General features: G+C 42.6%; 1 protein-coding gene across 1 annotated transcript in view; it reads left to right on the forward strand.

Annotated features, from left to right (window-relative positions):
• Window positions 1-1,994: 1,994 nt before the first annotated feature.
• Window positions 1,995-20,950, forward strand: part of LOC112262956 (leucine-rich repeat transmembrane neuronal protein 4-like) — a 31,247-nt gene continuing 12,291 nt past the window's right edge. The window contains exons 1-2 of the mRNA XM_024438856.2: window positions 1,995-2,566; window positions 4,154-5,747. Coding sequence (XP_024294624.1) covers window positions 2,533-2,566; window positions 4,154-5,703 — 1,584 coding nt within the window. The 5' untranslated portion in view covers window positions 1,995-2,532 and the 3' untranslated portion in view covers window positions 5,704-5,747. The remainder of the gene's footprint in view (window positions 2,567-4,153; window positions 5,748-20,950) is intronic.

Genomic DNA, 20,950 nt, shown 5'->3' on the forward strand with positions numbered 1-20,950 from the left:
CCTGATCACCAACAACGATGAGACAGCCTATAGGGAGGAGGTGTGGCAGTGTGGGGCCAGGATAGCAACCTCTCCCTCAATGTGATCAAGACAAAGGAGATGTTTGCGGACTACAGGAAAAGGAGGACCGAGCACACTGACATTCTCATTGACGGGGCTGTAGTGGAGCAGGTTGAGAGCTTAAGTTTCTTGGTGTCCACATCACCAACAAACTATCATGGTCCAAACACACCAAGACAGTCGTGAAGAGGGCACAAAAATGACTATTCCGCCTCATGAGACTGAAAAGATTTGGCATGGGTCCTCAGATCCTCAAAAAAGTTCTACAGCTGCTCCATATAGAGCATCCAGACTGGTCGCATCACTGCCTGGTATGGCAACTGCTCTGCCTCTGACCGCAAGGCACTACAAAGGATAGTGTGTATGGCCCAGTACATCACTGTGGCCAAGCTTCCTGCCATCCAGGACCTCTATACCAGGTGTCAGAGGAAGGCCTAAAAAATCACCAAATACTCCAGCCACCCTAGCCATAGACTGTTCTCTCTACTACCGCACGGCAAGCGGTAGCAGGGAGGTCCAAAAGGCTTCTTAACAGCTTCTACCCCTAAGCCATAAGACTCCTGAACAGCTGATCAAATGGCTACACAGACTATTTGCATTGTCCCCCCCACCCCCATTTTTACGCTGCTGCTACTCTCTGTTTTTTATTCATGCATAGTCACTTTACCTCTACCTACATGTTCATACTACCTCAATTACCTCGACTAACCCCTACCCCCGCACACTGACTCTTATTTGTTTTTACACTTTTTCCATCTTCTTAAAACTGCATTGTTGCTTAAGGGCTTGTAAGTAAGCATTTCACTGTAGGTCTACACCTATTGTAATTGTTGATAGGATAGTCTCGAATGGCACTCATCCAGTTTATTCTTCAGTGATTGCCCGTTCACCAGAATGGAGGGTAGAGGCTGTTAATCCACTCTCCGATGTAGTCTCGACAGTTATCCCTCACGCTGGCCTCTATAGCGCCGTCTCCTTCTTTCTTCGAGTGTCAGAGATTTGGGCCTGGTCCGGGATAATCAATATGTCTTTCACCTCTGACTCATTGAAGTAGGTCCTCCTCCAAATTGAGGTAGCTGTTCTGATGTCCAGAAGCTCTTTTGAGGTATGTACAAATAAAGTTACGATCAGTGCAAAAAAAATAATAATAATTGCACAACTGGTCAAAATGGCAGCTTTCCCATGGGGTCGGAGAGATTAAATTGCAGTTTATTTCAATTCTAAAGATTTTCCCATTGGGTGTAGTTGAAATTCTACACATTTTGCCATAATTTATGTAATGTTAAAATTATATCTGCGTGAGAGTGGCTAACAAAATCAATGGGGGTCCCCTTGCGGTTGGGGCCTTGGGTTCAGATGTGCCAGTTTAGAAATAGGCCTACCTCTCATTGGTCAGTGCTCGTTGGCACTGCGCGCAGTTTGACTTGGCTACAGATATTGCCTGGGGTTGTTCGGAATACAAAATTACTTGTACATCAATGATTGTCAACATAATGACATGCTTAGTTTTACACTGAAGGAGAGGAGGACCCAGTTGTCTCAAAATATGAGAGGTATTTTCAAGGGAAAAATAAAGGGATTTGAGCAACAAAGGAAATTGTGAACTGGCAATTCGTAACGTTTCAATCATTTTCTGACGGTGCATGCTACATTTGGATTGGTTTGGTGTCCCCAACGCACTCTGCCGATGTTAAACATTTGAAACCCGGACGGATGCACAAACCTGTCGGTGAATCGTTAAGCCTACATCCCTAAGAAGTAGCGTATAGTTAATTGTGCAAAAACATACAAAAATGTTCAATTCATTTCGTTTGTGTAGGCCTATCCATCCATTCGATGGCAACACTACTGAGGCACGCGATATGACCGGGAGAGGGCATCCTGAATATCATTGTCTTGCAGTCTGAGTGCACGAGCATTTGCCAGCACTCGAATAGTAATTTTCTCTCATCAGGACCAGTTGCGACTAGACTAGAGAGCGAGAAAGGCGAAACACGGCAAAAACCAGTAATCCGCTTGGTTGAATCTCACGCATACACTGGCGCTTGCTGACTGGAATACACGCTTACACTGGGAATATCCGCGTATTGTGTTGCTTGTTCTAGATTCAAACCGCAGATAAAATATATAAACTTATTTTTAAAGTGTATGTTTTCATGTTAGACTATATGCGGCCAATGGGTTTTTCCGTCGTCATCTTTTAAATAGACTACAGTGCTTTTTCTTTGCTTATATACTTTGAGTCGTGGTATGCAACTGAAATAAGGAGATATACGGCTACTCCATACTTACAAGACTTTGAAGCAAAGCAGTAGCTCTGCAGTGCAGTCCGTTTGGCCAAGGAGCAAAGTAGCTGCATTGGCTTCGTTGAGTGGGCTAGTTCAGCTGTGTTGGTTAGGCTATTTGTCCAACCAAGTGAAGACTGCGCGCGACATGCGGGCTTTGGAATCAAGCATCAGAGGGCTCTAACCTATGAAAAGGAGCCGACACCACGAAAACATGATGGGTATGTTGAACATCATACAAATGTGTTCCATTTGCCCAACTACATTGCTCTCATGGAAGGCAAGGCAACTGCTCAAAGACAAACGAATCACGACATTGATTACATTAGGCTATTGTGACAACCCATGTGTTATGTATTTCCTATGCTATTGGAATATAATTGAAAGTCCTATAATTCCAGAACAAAATACAGAAAAATTCCTAGAGGCATAATATGCCATGCAGACCCTCATGAAGGGAACACTATTATCAATCTGCCGTATGCTAATGCGAATGTGCCGCCGTTGTAGGCTAGGATAGTGGCCTTTACGAAATTAGCCTACCAGGCAGACAGGATTTCTGCATCTGAAACGTCTTGCTATTAAGTTATAGCTTTGATAACTTTAAGGGTTTTCTCGAGTTTGTAACCGCAATTTCATTTTCTTAGGAGGGCAAGCTATGGTAAGTAGTCACAATACAGCTTTGATATAAATAAATAGTCTTCACTTTGATCAACAGGTTTCCTATGTTTTTGGTCTCATCAGTGTTCAATCTGCCTTCATGGGATGCCGTTTTGACACTGTTCTCATTAGCAAAATGCAATGCATTACATAGAGACCGAAATTAATAAAGAAGTCAAAGGAATCAGGGGCTGATTTGAATTGCTTTGATTCTGTTTAATTACTAGCCAGAAACGTTGCCTAGCCTCTTCTTTAGTCTTCTTCTGTCTCAGTTTGTTATTTGCATTTATACACAACTGAGCTGTCCTATTGTCCCATGATATAGTATTACATAAAACGTCCAATTACTTAAATGAAAGTATTATGGTATGTGAGACTGAAGGTCACCACTTTTACAACAGGTTTTATGTCCCAATAAATGTGTGGCTTGAGGCTTGGCTAATAGATTCTTTGAAATTACAGATCCCCATCAATTATCTTTGAATTTACAGATATTCCTGCTTGGCCATTGTCTTAATCATAATAGTTTATTGAAAATAATTATAGAGCATGATTCCTTTATAGTTGCTATCCCTCTTGAACTACTCACCTTTCATTTTACCTCACATTACTCTCAATATCACCCACAGGAATTCAATGTTGATGGATGTAATTTCTAATTAATGTAAAAAAGCACACTCGCAGCTGATCTCTTGTAGCATGCAGCTCTTGCATTTAGGTTAGATGTTTTTACCATACACTACCACAATCACTCTCCACTATTTCCCTAAACAACCCATAGGTATGGTACTTTAATTCAGATCAGTGTTTCTCAACCTCTGACCGTGGACAGGCACCTCAGTGTGTGACAAAACATCTGGGATGACACTGATTTATCTTATGTGCTAGTTTGAGTGTAAGTGATTCTCCAAGCAGGAAGGACCACAGCTTGATGGTCCCCTAAAAAAGTTGAGAAGGCTGGTTTAAGCAAATATTGCTGAACATGTATTGTAGATAATATTTCCCCTCCCACTTCATTCACAGTGTCAAAATGTTTATTCTCAGCATGCTCTCATTTTGAATTACATTATGCTTACTGACATAAATGTATGCACTTTTTGAGTGTCCCTATCTCCACCCCCACCCACCCCCCACCCCCATTTCTGCAGGATCCCTGATGCGAGATAGATGGCTCATGATCCCATTGTTGATGCAGGGCTGGCTGCTAGCGTCTCCAATCAGTGTTCGTGAGCGCCCCTGTCCTCAAAGCTGTAGATGTGATGGGAAAATAGTATACTGTGAATCCAATGCCTTTCGGGACGTGCCAAACAATGTGTCTGTGGGATGCCAGGGCCTCTCTTTGCGCTACAACAGCTTAGTGAATCTCAGCGCTAGTCAGTTCTCAGGCCTCAGTCAGCTTGTTTGGCTTTATCTTGACCACAACTACATTAACTCAGTGGACAGCCAAGCCTTTCATGGGGTACGGAGGCTGAAAGAGTTGATCCTCAGCTCTAACAAGATCACACAGCTACAAAACAACACTTTCCATACTGTCCCTAACTTACGCAATCTTGACCTCTCTTACAACAAGCTGCAAGCCCTCCAGCCCAGTCAATTTCTGGGCTTGCGGAAGTTGCTTAGTCTCCACTTGCGGTCCAATTCTCTGAAAACTGTCCCAATGCGGGTTTTTCAGGATTTGCGGAATTTGGAGTTTCTCGATCTTGGCTATAATCGATTGCGAAGCCTCACTCGAAATGCCTTTGCTGGGCTTCTTAAGCTGATCGAACTTCATTTGGAACACAACCAGTTCTCCAAGATCAACTTCTCTCACTTTCCCCGCCTCACCAACCTGCGGGCACTCTATTTGCAATGGAACCGAATTAAGTCAATAAGTCAGGGTCTAACCTGGACATGGACGTCCTTGCAAAAGCTGGACCTTTCTGGTAACGAACTGCAAATTGTGGATTCCAGTACGTATCAATGTCTCCCCAACCTACAGACCCTGAACTTGGACTCCAACAAGCTTAGCAACATGTCCCAGGAGACAGTGGATGCCTGGATCTCCCTGACCACCATCAGCCTAGCTGGTAATGTGTGGTACTGTAGCCCCAGCATCTGCCCCTTAGTGGCCTGGCTGAAAAACTTCAAGGGGAACAAGGAGACCATTATGATTTGTGCTGGGCCTAAGGAGGCCCAGGGAGAAAAAGTGATCGATGCAGTTGAAACATTTAGTATCTGTAAGGTCACTCCCACCACCCCTTTTGTCTCAACCACAGCCTCCCTCAACACCCCATCTCAGTCTGAGCTCCTGCCCCTTCCCACTTTGTCCAGGGTTGATGAGGAGTTGACCCGCAGTGGTACGGCCATCCCATCCCCTTCTGGGGCTTCCCCTACCACCCCAGAGCAGGATTTTGAGTTTGTATCCTTCCATAAGATTATTGCTGGCTGTGTGGCACTTTTCCTGTCGGTGACTATAATTCTCCTGGTTATTTATGTGTCCTGGAAGCGCTATCCCAGCAGCATTAAGCAACTCCAGCAGCGCTCCATGGTCAAAATGCAGCAGAAAAAGGTGCAGGAAACAGAACGCACCCTCAGCTTGCCTCTGCAAGAGTATTATGTGGACTACAAACCTGCAAACTCTGAAACTATGGAGGTGCTCGTTAATGGGACTGGACCCTACACATACACAATCTCAGGATCCAGAGAATGTGAGGTATGATGCGTCACCCTCCTAAAATCCATTTCCACTGCGAGGCACGAGAGGTAAATTTCTCAGTGATTTTGGGGATAAAAAAATGTTCGATTTTTTTAATCCTCTTTCTGTGTCTGTTTGTTGGATAGGAAATATGAGTCAGTGCACGGTGACTTGAGTCTGCATGCCAGGGTGGTTCAGATAAACCCAGGTCATTTAAAGTACAGTTTACCTCTCTGTTAAAAAAATAAGCATCATGAATTGATTGAGAGTTAGAGAGTGAAGCTCAAGTTCAAGTTTTCTTGCACTCCCATTTGCATTCTTGTCTTACAGTGCACTATAGGCAAAATAGAATGACTTCATCAAAAAAGTGAGACGTGCCAGATCAAGTCACTATGCAGTGATTCTTTTCCTATCATGTGTGTATTTGCTACCTTGCCAACGGCTTTGTTTGTGGTAAATACTTGATTCACTTGATTGGTGACTCCATTGTTTGATTTTATACATTGCATTCAAAGAATGTTGGTATTCTCCCACTGTGCTTTTCTAATTTGTATGTGATAGTGTGAACTGAAGGTCACTAATTGTCTTATTTGGACTCTCTCTCTCTTACTTTCTTGATAGTGATAAATCGATTAATGGACTTAAAATGTAATAATAAATAGACAGAGGCTATATCTTTAACACCTCTTGGGTGTAATGGCTGGGGCATTACATGGAAATAAAACTCAGTTTAAGGTATTGCATTATCAAGTACATAAGATCCTCAGTGCAAAACAGTCTGTTTCTTTTAAGATAAGTTCTATCTACATTGCCATCTCAAACCTGGCCCTGTCTCTCTCCTTTGGTCTCTCGCTATGCCTCTGTCACTAGATGTTTCTGGTTCTAGACAAAGAGGAGCAAAGCCAGGCCATAAGCCATCACAGAGGCCCTTGATGTTGTAAGATGGCAGTCAGGCTGTTTTCTTACAGTAAGATGGACCTTGATTTTATTACAGTAAATTGGAAGTCTTCATTGGAGATCTGAGACTAAGCAAGAGGCCGTCAGTGTGCGTTGTATCCAATGTGTAGTGAGCTACACTGAGTGATTTAGAACTGAGTCATAGAGGAATGTATACTGTAGAGGTAGAGGGGGAGGGGAGGGAAGGTTAGTGAGGAGATGTAAAGTGGAAAGCAGGTTCATGGACTTCAAATGTATGCCCAATACTACTTCTACCCTTCAACATATTACCACTATTGTAGCCAAACATCTGTATTTCCTATGATGTCTCTCAAAGCCTCATTTGATAAAAGAGTCATCAGATTTATTGTCATTAGTTCATTGATTTATTAAATTGCACCACCAGATTATTTTTTTTCTGACATAGGGAGCCCCAGCAAATCACTTACTGTGAAGCCTTACAAATTGAGCATAGCAATAATGTAAACTATGTGATATTATGTCCCTCTGGCCCCCTGAATTACAAGGCATCTAATCAGATTAACCCAGTCTATTTTGCTCATGTGCCTTTACAGCGACAGTATTACAGTATACCGTGCAATAATACTTATCAAAACTAAAGCCATGGCATACATATTTTGACTACTGAAGATGGAAATGCATGCTGCAAAGTTGCTTTTCTTTTTACATAACCATTTGTCGGGACCACAGCTACACTCTTAGAAAAAAATTTGCTATCTAGAACCTAAAAGGGTTCTTCGGCTGACCCCATAGGAGAACCTTTTGAAGAACCCTTTTTGGTTCCAGGTAGAACCCTTTTGGTTCCAACTAGATCCATTTTGGGTTCCACGTAGAACCCTTTCCACAGAGGGTTCTACATGTAACCCAAAATTATTCTACCTGGAACCAAAAACGGTTCTCCTGTGGGGACAGCTGAAGAACCCCTTTTTCTAAGAGTGTAGACGCTAAGGGATTGAGAGAGGAAGTCGGACAGAAGACTAAATCATTTGCCCATTCTTAATTAGGCACTTTTACCTTTGCCCTTTATTTCTCTGATGCCATGTATCAGTCTTTTCCTGTCCTGCTGCTTGTTGGCTTTTAACATACTGGTAGATTGTTATCAACAGGGCATGCGTTGCCCAGGGATTGCCACTTGAGTCTGCACCTTTCCCTCTGACTCCCTCTGATTCTGTTTCACTACAGCAGTAATCAGTCTGGTAATTAAAAGGCTAGCAGTGCCCCACCACTTTTGATTTATTTTAATAAAAAATATTGATGCGAAAGCATTAAAAATGTGACTGTTACTGGGTTAGCCGTAGCTAGATGGTTAGCTAGCGAAGGATAAGAACGTTGCCGGTGAGCATTGCAATGGAACATAAAGAACGAACGACTGGGTCACTTCCGTAAATATCAAACTAATTGAACTCTAGCAACCAGAAGATGAGAAAGTATGATTTCCTTTATAAAAAAAAGAAAATATAAAGGAAAGAAGTATTTCTACTGGTAAATGTGGCCCCTCGTGATGAGCGCACATTTCTTTGTGGCCCCCACCCCCATCAAAGTTGCCCATCCCTGGCCTAAATGATGCAAACCTGCATAAAGCAAGCTCAACCCTGTGAGTTCTTTTGCCCAATCGTAGTTGCTGTCTCTGTGTCTGTGTATAGAAAACCCACCTGTTAGTATAATTACTAGGTTACTGCAGTTTGACAGGGTTTTCATCCTCCCCAGGGCCAGGAGTATTTCCAGGAGTTTAAAAAAAACATATGACCTGATTAGAAAAACTCTGGTCCTATCCTAGCCCATATCTAACTTTTTTTTACAACTGATTAATCACTGTCATACCCTACTGGATCCAGAGTAGGGCTGTTGCGGTGACCGTGTTACCGCCACACCCGCAGTCATAAGTCATGACTGCAGTGAAGTCTGGTCATGCTTTGGTAGTACCCAAATCACTAATGATAGTCAGGTCACTAAGGGCCTGGTACTCACTAATGGCCTGGTACATGCTTTGGTAGTACCCAAATCACTAATGATAGTCAGGTCACTAATGGCCTGGTACTCACTAATGGCCTGGTACATGCTTTGGTAGTACCCAAATCACTAATGATAGTCAGGTCACTAATGGCCTGGTACTCAGGGCTCTATTGTCCCTCCATCAGGTTCTAATGGTCTAGTACTCAGGGCTCTATTGTCCCTCCATCAGGTTCTAATGGCCTGGTACTCAGGGCTCTATTGTCCCTCCAACAGGTTCTAGTGGCCTGGTACTCAGGGCTCTATTGTCCCTCTATCAGGTCTTAATGGCCTGGTACTGAGGGCTCTATTTTCCCTCCATCAGGTCCTAAAGGCCTGGTACTCAGGGCTCTATTGTCCCTCCATCATGTCTTAATGGCCTGGTACTCAGGGCTCTATTGTTCCTCCATCAGGTCCTAATGGCCTGGTACTCAGGGCTCTATTGTCCCTTAACCACTCTGACATCAATGCAAATACAATCAAAAATCACATCAAACACTTATCATCAAAACAGTATTGTGATTTTAAAACGCACCTGACTGTGATGAAGTTCAACTGCATGTTGAAACTAAGTGTAAAACATGGTTGTAGTGGATGTTTATTTCAAAGCCTAACACAACGAAATGGACAGTGCATTCTAAGGTGATGATTAATTCAAAACACTCATTGGCATATTAGATCTTATGCATAGGCTTATGAGTCCATGCTTGAAAACCCCACTGAATAAAATAATTGTTTTCTTTACATAAGTTGAATGTGCTGACAACAAAATCACACAAAAATGATCAATGGAAATCAAATTTATCAACCCATGGAGGTCTGGATTTGGAGTCACACTCAAAATTAAAGTGGAAAACCACACTACAGTCTGATCCAACTTTGATGTAATGTCCTTAAAACAAGTCAAAATGAGGCTCAGTAGTGTGTGTGGCCTCCACGTGCCTGTATGACCTCCCTTCAACGCCTGGGCATGCTCCTGATGAGGTGGCGGATGGTCTCCTGAGGGATCTCCTCCCAGACCTGGACTAAAGCATCTGCCAACTCCTGGACAGTCTGTGGTGCAACGTGGCGTTGGTGGATGGAGCGAGACATGATGTCCCAGATGTGCTCAATTGGATTCAGGTCTGGGGAACGGGCGGGCCAGTCCATAGCATCAATGCCTTCCTCTTGCAGGAACTGCTGACACACTCCAGCCACATGAGGTCTAGCATTGTCTTGCATTAGGAGGAACCCAGGGCCAACCGCACCAGCATATGGTCTCACAAGGGGTCTGAGGATCTCATCTCGGTACCTAATGGCAGTCACGCTACCTCTGGCGAGCACATGGAGAGCTGTGCGGCCCCCCAAAGAAATGCCAACCCACACCATGACTGACCCACCACCAAACCGGTCATGCTGGAGGATGTTGCAGGCAGCAGAACGTTCTCCACGGCGTCTCCAGACTCTGTCATGTCTGTCACATGTGCTTAGTGTGAACCTGCTTTCATCTGTGAAGAGCACAGGCCGCCAGTTGCGAATTTGCCAATCTTGGTGTTCTCTGGCAAATGCCAAACGTCCTGCACGGTGTTGGGCTGTAAGCACAACCCCCACCTGTGGACGTCGGGCCCTCATACCACCCTCATGGAGTCTGTTTCTGACCGTTTGAGCAGACACATGCACATTTGTGGCCTGCTGGAGGTCATTTTGCAGGGCTCTGGCAGGGCTACTCCTGCTCCTCCTTGCACAAAGGCGGAGGTAGCGGTCCTGCTGCTGGGTTGTTGCCCTCCTACGGCCTCCTTCACGTTTACTGATGTACTGGCCTGTCTCCTGGTAGCGCCTCCATGCTCTGGACACTACGCTGACAGACACAGCAAACCTTCTTGCCACAGCTCGCATTGATGTGCCATCCTGGATGAGCTGCACTACCTGAGCCACTTGTGTGGGTTGTAGACTCCGTCTCATGCTACCACTAGAGTGAAAGCACCGCCAGCATTCAAAAGTGACCAAAACATCAGCCAGGAAGCATAGGAACTGAGAAGTGGTCTGTGGTCACCACCTGCAGAACCACTCCTTTATTGGGGCATGTCTTGCTAATTGCTTATAATTTCCACCTGTTGTCTATTCCATTTGCACAACAGCATGTGAAATTTATTGTCAATCAGTGTTGCTTCCTAAGTTTGATTTCACAGAAGTGTGATTGACTTGGAGTTACATTGTGTTGTTTAAGTGTTCCCTTTATTTTTTTGAGCAGTGTATTTCCACAAGTCTGGGAGAGAACATCTAGCCCTAGATGATGCTGTTGGTTCATGGATTGTGCTGGCCGGCTCACAGTTAGCCTACAATTATAGGAAATGTGTATTTGATTTTGATAGCCTAGTAATAGGGAATTTTTATATTTTCATAATTAATTAGCTACGCAGAATATTTCACCATCCATCTCCTCTGTCTCCTTCATTCCTTACTCGAGCGCTCAGAGGGGCTGTCTACAGTTATATGTTTCATTGCGAAAAACATGTTGCTATCGATGTTCCTGGAACAGATTTCACTTGGTTTCCCAAATGAAGCACTGGTTAGCTGCAAGAACAGGGTTGGAGAGCCCATGACATGCAGAGTTTGGGTTGAATATCATCTGATGCGCAGTGAGAGCATCCTCCTCAAACAGTGGTTGATGCATGGACTGAACTAAGTGTTCTTATATTTATTTTTCAGCTGCTCGTATTAAGCACAGCTCCACTTTCAAAACAAAGTAGCCTACAGGGCATCATTGAAAAGCAGACCGACGGGAAAGCTTGTAACCTCCATTCGCTATTCGAGTGCATACGGATGACATGTCTTTTTTACCCTGTCCCTGTTTGATAACGGGCCATTCTAAATTTAAACTCATTTTACATATTAGTAAAGACAGATTAAATTGGGAAAATATGATCACTTAATGAGAGAACAGCTGTGCAGTCTGAGGCAATGATCAGAGCTCAAGTCTTTTTTGCGACATTCTGAAATCATCAATAGCCTATAGTTGCACCATGCCGCCCATATATGGTTTGATTTCTAAGACATTCTAAGGTTTGTATCATTCACAACTAAAGTTGCCAAATAACTCTAAATCTAGCATATATAGGACCTGTTTCAAATTATCGCTTTACGCTCAACATAGCCACTTCATATGCACACTCACTCCGGAATGGAAGTTATTATTATTATTTTTTATTCAGCTAAGTTCAATTATATTATTTTTACTATAAAATCATATAATATAAAATACTGGCACCACCTTATAAGCGTATCTTGTCTGATAAATTAACAAGCCTACAACCTATGGCATGGAGCATAGCCAGATAACATGCAGTAGGCCAATTCATCTTCTCTTCTGAATTCTTTTCTTCTTCATCATATCATAATGTTTCTTTAGACCTGACTAAAATAAATGATAGATTTATTGTGATGGTGTATAGTAAACTGATTTCTTAGACTTTTCTAAATGTAGATGTTCCAAAGGCACGCATCAGCGGCTTGTAGGCTATGCAGCTTCTAGGCCTATGCATGGAGGTGTGGGGATGCTAAACTTGTTTATGTTCATTAGCGGTCATATACCTTGAGATCGGCAGTCTTTTGAATGACAATAACCGGCTGACAAAATGTCATGACCGCCACAGCCCTAGTCTAGAGTTTTACCTGGTTAGATTACCAGAGAATTCTATTTGCCCCACCACTCTGGGACCTCTGGTGCCACCTCTGGAATGTTAAAAGTAATGTCATCCATTATTAAGTGCACAGGTGCAGAATAGCTTCTAGTCTGGAGGACGTCCTCACTATCTAGCTTTCATATGAGAATGTGGTATGGGAACACTAAATGGAGGACTTAGTTAGGGGTTCTGCTGGCTAGAATAACTAATAGCCCTGCAGATGAAAAGAGCAGAGGTTTTTCCTCATCTCTGTTATCCCTTGTCCTCTCTCCTCAAGGGGCAGCCAGAGCGGCTGGAAATGTAATAGGATATCTCATATGCCAAACATCACTATGCAGAGTGAGTATAAACACAGGAGATATGTCCTATTAATATGAGACAATTAAGATTTTAATGACATGTTGGGCACATTCCACTTCCAGGTGGAAACATTTCAAGTCCCAATAGCCCTACTTTCTTGTCTCCACATTCTACTTTTGCCCTCCCTCTGGCTTTGTAATGTAAACGCTGGCAGTTCATGTTTTCAAGATGCTATCTCAAGGATTGGGGAGTAATTCAGTATGGAGGGAGATTTAATGACAGAGAAAAACCCAGAATTTCTCTGTCCTCTTTGGCTCCGCTGGTCTTTTTCTATCTCAAGTATCACATTGAAATCAAGGAAAGTGTTTCTGTATTGTAGACGTTGATTCGATTTAAAGAAATGTGGTTAGAGTATGGCTGAATCAGACACAGGTAGACAGCATCCTCCGAATATTCCTCAACAGTACTCAATTACTAGTGCATGATACCATTATTCAGATGAATCTTTTAATCTGAATGGTGATGTCATGACCCAGTCCTAGATACTGATCACTTTTCTTGAAAGGAAATCTATTTGACTGATAATGATGGACCCATTGTTAATTTAACCAGGCAAGTCAGTTAAGAACAAATTCTAATTTACAATGACAAGCATTTTTACCTCATTTAACCTCACAGTCACAGCTTCTTACAGCCTATAGTACATCAATATACATCATTTTTGGCAATGGAAAATGTTATATTTCCAACTCTTTTTGTAAGGAAGAATCAGAATCAGATCCAGAACTTTAATTATGTGTACCAGTAAACCTGTTGTCACTCATTTTCATTATAATTTACTTTGATAAGGTTTTGTACATCAGTGGTGCTGACATCTTCAGCTTTTTGTGGAGCTCAGGGACCTCATGTGACTTTATTGCTCTTCTGCGCTCCATCCATGTCGTTGTCATGTGCTCCATTTAGTTTTGCTGTGACATTACATTTTGTAATGACACAAGGGCTGACCAATTCTGATCGTTTTTCCACTAATTGGTCTTTTGACCAGTCACATCAGATCTTTTCACATCAGATATTATTCAGAGCTGATTGGTCAGAAGACATATTAGTGAATAAAAGATCAGAACTGGACTGCCTGTCCTCCAGCCACTGTGAGAATGGATGGAGGTGGATAGGGAGGAAAGGGAGAGAGATCAATATTGCATCTTCTGTAAAACATTCCCCGCACAAATAAATCAGCGGGTGAGATTATCCTTGGAGCAGAGAACAGATGCATTTAATCAATTGGAGATCAGAATTTTGTATCGATCTCTCTCCGAATGCGTGTTGGACATTATTGAATGGCCCTGTTTCTGGCAATTCTTCTGGATCTCAGTCAATCCCTATCTCTTTCTGGGGGGTTGAAGACCAGCATCCAGGAAGTATGGAGGGCATGGTTAGCAAGAGACTGGTAGACTATCCAGTGAGAGTTAACATGAGAGTTAAGGAAGAAGTTAAGTTGTTAAAATAAATACATTTGCACCCAAATAAACAGACATAATGAAATACAGTGCGACCATCTGTGTACTAATGATCAAGAATGAGATGAGTGAGAGACAAGCTGGTTTGTGTATGTGTGCGTGCATGCATGCATTAGCGCGTGTGTGAAATAGAACAAACAAAGGCTCTTTCATAACTAAATGAAATTGTTTAGAGATTGAACTGAATTTAACATGTTTTTATATATATATATATATATGGTTGTCCATGGAATCAAGGCTCTGCCTATACCAAAGTCTTTATTGAGTCATCTTGACATTGAGTCTGGTTTCATTCACAGTTGAAGGTCAATTCTTGAAGATAAATTGTTTTGATATTCGTAAAAACTATTTGATTGAAATGTATTGTTGCAGATTGGCAGAGTGTGCCACCACAGAGACGTAATGGGGCCCTGTGAGAGCCAAGGCTAAAAGGCTAATTGGTCGTTCTCCAGTGATTGATGTCAAGGTTGTCTGGACATGCCAAATTAGTAGTGCCCACGGCGAGAGGTTGGGTAATGGCTCATGAGACAGGGTGTAGCCTTGAAGCTTACACAGAATTGCTTTGGGAGAAGCGAGACACAAGATGTCACTCAAAATGCTGTCAGATACCATGAGGCTGATTCATGGAGGGACTTTTGACTTTTTGGGTATGCTGCCCTCGTAGGTTCAATTGATTTCATCACACTCAGACAGGTGCTCATGGCAACCTCATTCTCAGTTCTTTTGATCAAAGCAAACTGAAGTGGGAGAGGTGAGGTTGTCTACAGTTGAATTAAACCATCTAAACTTAAGTTGATAAAGCGCAAGTTCTCAGAATGTTGTAGGCCTGTTCTGTTATTACATAATTATGAGTATGCATTACTGAATACACATCAGCTAGCACCCATTATATACCCAATACAGAATTCTGAGCTACTAAATCTGAAGCCTACAGTACATAGTATGAAGGAAAGATTGGGAGCTAAATATTGGAGGTAGTGTCAAGATTTAATGGCTGGCCTAGACACTGGCACCTAATGAAACCAGCTGACTGAGTTGAGACTAGCCTTAAAATTGACCACCTGCCTGGGTACGACTGTAACTTCCTCAGGAGAGACTGAGTTATAGCTCCCTCCCTCCCCCTCTCTCTCTCCCCCTCTCTCTCTCTCTTTAACCTTCCTCCCTCTCTTGCTCTCGCTCTCCTTGTGAATCAGCAGACAGGACCCAGAGTGCCGATCTACAAACGGGGGCTGGTAGCTGGCTCTGGGGAGATGTTAAGTTCATGGCTTACACCGTGGCTCATAAATACTATGTGTGAGACAAGCAGCGTGTTCAAATTGGCTGAAAGCTGAACAAACATTGTGCTTTTTGATATTCGATTGTGTTTCAGAGAGCCTGACATAAAAGGGTAAGAAAGGTGTCCTGATGCTAAATTAGTTTTTTCTCATTTTTGTACTTGCACTTCAAAATGTGCACTTGCACTGATATTTGATTCTTGGATCCCCATGTCACTGTTGCTCTCAAACAAGACTGCAAGGAATACAAACCAGCAATGTGTTGTTTAGGAATCTTTTAGTTGTTTTGGCTCAATTTCATTCGCTTGAATTTACTTGTATTGCATTGGCATGGTTATTTTGATGATATTGTAAATTTGTCCTCAACGGGGGTCTGATTTTTCACAGAGGTCGTCTCATCACTGTCTCAGCCACAATGAGGAAAAAGTTCACCAGGCTGGCAGAGATGTTCTGTGGGCAAGAAGTTCAATTACTTCATTTGTCATGCAGCAATAAATGACAAATTAAGTGTCGCACCGGCTACTGCTTGGGGATGGCTGCATCAGAATACTAGTGTGTGTGTGTGTGTGTGTGTGTGTGTGTGGGGGGTCGTTTGGGGGGGGTCGCTTAGCTATGATGAAATGGATCTTCAGTCCTTATCACATGTTCAATTGTAGTGTTCTCTTCAATAGACCCATTCAAATCCTTTCTGCCTCGCTAGAGTATGTACACAACACTAACAACCAGTGACTATTCCAGTCAGGGATAGGTATTCCTAAGCTTTTTGAAATGTCAGTATAATGTTGTGATATTTCTTTGTCTATATAGGCTAGGATAATGATGGGGGCTTCTGTGTGTGTGGGTGTGATAGAGAAAATGTTGATTTGAGGAGAGGAGATTAATGGTCAATCCCTAATCTGCTTGTGTTATTTATTTCTGAAAGCCCTGTTGGATAATCAAACTGTGGCAAAAATGGATCCATTCAACCTTGTAATCAATTACATTTAGTGCCCCCAATCCTGCATGGCTGAAAGAACAGCTGTAGAGCCGTGTTTCATCCAAACACCAGTCAGCAGCCTGAGCCTCACAAGTACTGACACACCATAATACACAGGTCCTGAATCAGCATGTTCAAAGGGATCTCTTTGAAGATGATTGCCAGGTTCTAGCTATAAAGCCCTATCTGTTCCCTTCTCTTCTCTATTACTCTCCTCACTTTGTCATCTGATTTACTGGTGGCTTTTACTTTTACTATGTTATGTCTATGAGACCAGGCTAAGGGGAAAGGCCCACATCTTCACATCAGATTTGTATAATGGCAGGCCTGTGGGGATAGATTCAGTTATATGAGAGATCAGCAGTGCACCAACACTGAGCTATGTGATGATCTATCTACCTGTTGACAACCTGCTGGCTGTGCCTTCATCTAGCATAGTATTCATGCCAGAATACTGATTTGTCAGATGTTTGAAGCAACACTGAAACCACAGTTCTTCAAACAGACAAAAACGTCAAAGCTTTGTTCTGTTTCTGAGAACAGTGTTATTACTGGTTTGTAGCAAGTTATCTGGGTGTTGTCCTTATACTGCTTAAAGTGAGCTTCCACAGTATCCTGGCTGGTAACTCATTTCAACAGCCGTCACTGCTGATGTAGCCTGTTGTCAGTGGGAGCCTCCTTATATCAGTGTCAGACCATTCTTCTATGGTAACATTTTATCAGGCCAACAGCTGGCTGCCTCATCTCCTGTCTGCTCACATTTTCAGCCACATCAATATTGAAAGAGTGTGCTCAAGTCCAGGGCCTGTCTCATAGCACTTACACAGTTGTTTGGCCTGCTGCTCTTGCTCCAAGAAACAAGCACAAATAAGTTGCCTCAGGATCAACCAAATCTGATCTGACTGAGTGGTTCATTTTCACACGTGGTCTCTGCTGCAAAATATATTCTATATGAAATAACAGAGAAAGAGATGATGACAGAATGAATGAAACCCTACAATGTGAACCAGTAGCATGTTTTACATAGCAATTTATGGCAGTTTTCTCCTAAAATAACTATCATCCTTTCTCAATATTTTAGGTGAAGCTCAGTTCATCTGTCCAGAACCTGAGGATAATTTAAGAGAATGTTAGAAGCCCATCTAACCCTCATCCCCTGTCACACATACAATTTTCTACAGCCTCAGAGTAAGATTTTATAGTCCTGTACTGTTATCACCATGGAAACTGAAGCGTAGTGAAAGGCCTGGTAGTGTGGAGGAGCTGACAATGGCATCACAACAAGATGAAAGAGGGATTTCTTCAACACACAAACTTTTCTCCCAACTCTCTGTTGAAATCAAATATTGTATTCTTCGTTCTTTACAGTTGTGTTGCTTACAGTTTCTTTGTTGTTCTTTTAATATATATACATTTTTTAAATACAAGTTTAAACAACAAAGCAAAATGAAAACTCAAATAAACAGAAACAACACAAAAACAAAAACACAACCACCCTACCTGATACATACCCCCCTATGAACACATAAAAGACATAGTCGCTTCGCATTTCAATACACATACACTGAGTGTAAAAAACATTAAGTACAAATCAAAATTCTATTTGTCACATACACATGGTAAGCTGATGATATTGAGGGTGTTACGAATACAGGTGAAAGCTATGCTCCCTTATTGATGTCACTTGTTATATCCACTTCAATCAGTGTAGATGAAGGTGAGGAGACGGGTTAAAGAAGAAGCCTTGAGACTATTGAGACAGGAATTGTGTATTTGTGCCATTCAGGTTAGAAAAAACCATCATGGTTTTAAAATTCACCTCACTGTGATGATCAATTTGAAGAAAGAAGTTCAACAGCAGATTGAAACGGAGTGTAAAACATGGTCTTTGTTGATGTTGTTTAAAAGCCAAACACAACGAAATGGACAGCGCTTTCTAAGGTGATGGTTCATTCAAAACACCCAAAGGCATTGTCATGACTCAGGATAAGACCCAGATGCAGACACAGGAGGCGGCTAGTACGATTCGCAGATCATTTATTAAAACATCGGAGGCAGGCAAATGGCAGATCGAGGGCGGGCAGAGGTTTGTAAACCAGTTCAGAGTCAGGCAGGCAGGATCAGGACAGGAAGGTCAGAACCAGGAAGACTAGAAACAAAAACTTGAGAACAAGAAAAAACGGGAAACGCTGGTATGACCTGACAGTACAAGAGGAACTGGTAACAGACAAACAGAAAACACAGATATACAGTGGGGATTTTTTACTGTCGATTTTGCAGGTTTTCCTACTTACAAAGCATGTAGAGGTCTGTAATTTTTATCATAGGTACACTTCAACTGTGAGAGACGGAATCTAAAGCATTTTATTGCATGACATAAGTATTTGATCACCTACCAACCAGTAAGAATTCCAGCTCTCACAGACCTGTTAGTTTTTCTTTAAGAAGCCCTCCTGTTCTCCACTCATTACCTGTATTAACTGCACCTGTTTGAACTCGTTACCTGTATAAAAGACACCTGTCCACACACTCAATCAAACAGACTCCAACCTCTCCACAATGGCCAAGACCAGAGAGCTGTGTAAGGACATCAGGGATAAAATTGTAGACCTGCACAAGGCTGGGATGGGCTACAGGACAATAGGCAAGCAGCTTGGTGAGAAGGTAAAAACTGTTGGCGCAATTATTAGAAAATGGAAGAAGTTCAAGATGACGGTCAATCACCCTCGGTCTGGGGCTCCATGCAAGATCTCACCTCGTGGGGCATCAATGATCATGAGGAAGGTGAGGGATCAGCCCAGAACTACACGGCAGGACCTGGTCAATGACTTGAAGAAAGCTGGGACCACAGTCTCAAAGAAAACCATTAGTAACACACTACGCTGTCATGGATTAAAATCCTGCAGCACACGCAAGGTCCCCCTGCTCAAGCCAACGCATGTCCAGGCCATCTGAAGTTTGCCAATGACCATCTGGATGATCCAGAGGAGGAATGGGAGAAGGTCATGTGGTCTGATGAGACAAAAATAGAGCTTTTTGGTCTAAACCCCATTCGCTTTGTTTGGAGGAAGAAGATGGACGAGTACAACCCCAAGAACACCATCCCAACCGTGAAGCATGGAGGTGGAAACATCATTCTTTGGGGATGCTTTTCTGCAAAGGGGACAGTACGACTGCACCGTATTGAGGAGAGGATGGATGGGGCCATGTATCGCGAGATCTTGGCCAACAACCTCCTTCCCTCAGTAAGAGCATTGAAGATGGGTCGTGGCTGGGTCTTCCAGCATGACAACGACCCGAAACACACAGACAGGGCAACTAAGCAGTGGCTCCGTAAGAAGCATCTCAAGGTCCTGGAGTAGCCTAGCCATTCTCCAGACCTAAACCCAATAGAAAATCTTTGGAGGGAGCTGAAAGTCCGTATTGCCCAGCGACAGCCCAGAAACCTGAAGGATCTGGAGAAGGTCTGTATGAAGGAGTGGGCCAAAATCCCTGCTGCAGTGTGTGCAAACCTGGTCAAGAACTACAGGAAACGTATGATCTCTGTAATTGCAAACACAGGTTTCTGTACCAAATATTAAGTTCTGCTTTTCTGATGTGTCAAATACTGCAAATTAAATTACAAAATGCAAATTAATTACTTAAAAATCATACAATGTGATTTTCTGAATTTTTGTTTTAGATTCCGTCTCTCACAGTTGAAGTGTACCTATGATACAAAATTATAGACCTCTACATGCTTTGTAAGTAGGAAAACCTGCAAAATTGGCAGTGTATCAAATACTTGTTCTCCCCACTGTAAATACACAGGGGATAATGTGGGAAAATGGGTGACACCTGGTGGGGGTGGAGACAAGCACAAGACAGGTGAAACAGATTAGGGTATGAAAACGCATGTTTTGTTTGTTTGGTTTCCCAAATGAAGCACTGGGTAGCTGAAGGAACAGGGTTGGAGAGCCCATGACATGCAGAGTTTAGGATGAATATCACCTGTCGCGCAGCAGGAGCATACTTCTCAAACAGTGGTTGATGTGTGGAGTGAAATAACTATTCTTATCTTTATTTTCTCAGTCACTCATATTAAGTAAGCACAGCTTGGCTATAACAATGAAGTAGCCTAGCCTAGCCATCATTGAAAAATTGACCTGTAGAAAAGCTTGCGGATTCCATTTGCTAATCGAGTGCATATGGACTGACACGTCTTTTTTCTCTTTCCCCTGTTCCTGCACATTTAATAATGTGCCATTATAAATCTAAACAAATATACATATTGGTGAAGACAAGATTAAATTGAGAATAGTCTGATGGGTGAAAATATGATCACTTAAGAGAACAGCTGTGCAACCTGAGGCAAGGAATAGAGTACAAGTTTTTTTCTCTACTTTCTCAAATCATCAATAGCCTATTAGTCGCATCATGCAGCCCATATACTGTATGTTTGGATTTCTAAGAAATTCTAAGGTGTAATGGGATCCTGTGTGTAGCTGGTGTAGAGAGTCAGGCGCAGGACAGCAGAAATGAGCGGCGGGTGAACTCTGTGTAATGGTCCAACGCCGTGTTTCCCTCACTCCCTACGGCATTGGCCCACTCCAGGGC

The sequence above is a fragment of the Oncorhynchus tshawytscha genome, linkage group LG12 (assembly GCF_018296145.1).
Source record: "Oncorhynchus tshawytscha isolate Ot180627B linkage group LG12, Otsh_v2.0, whole genome shotgun sequence".
NCBI lineage: Eukaryota > Metazoa > Chordata > Actinopteri > Salmoniformes > Salmonidae > Oncorhynchus > Oncorhynchus tshawytscha.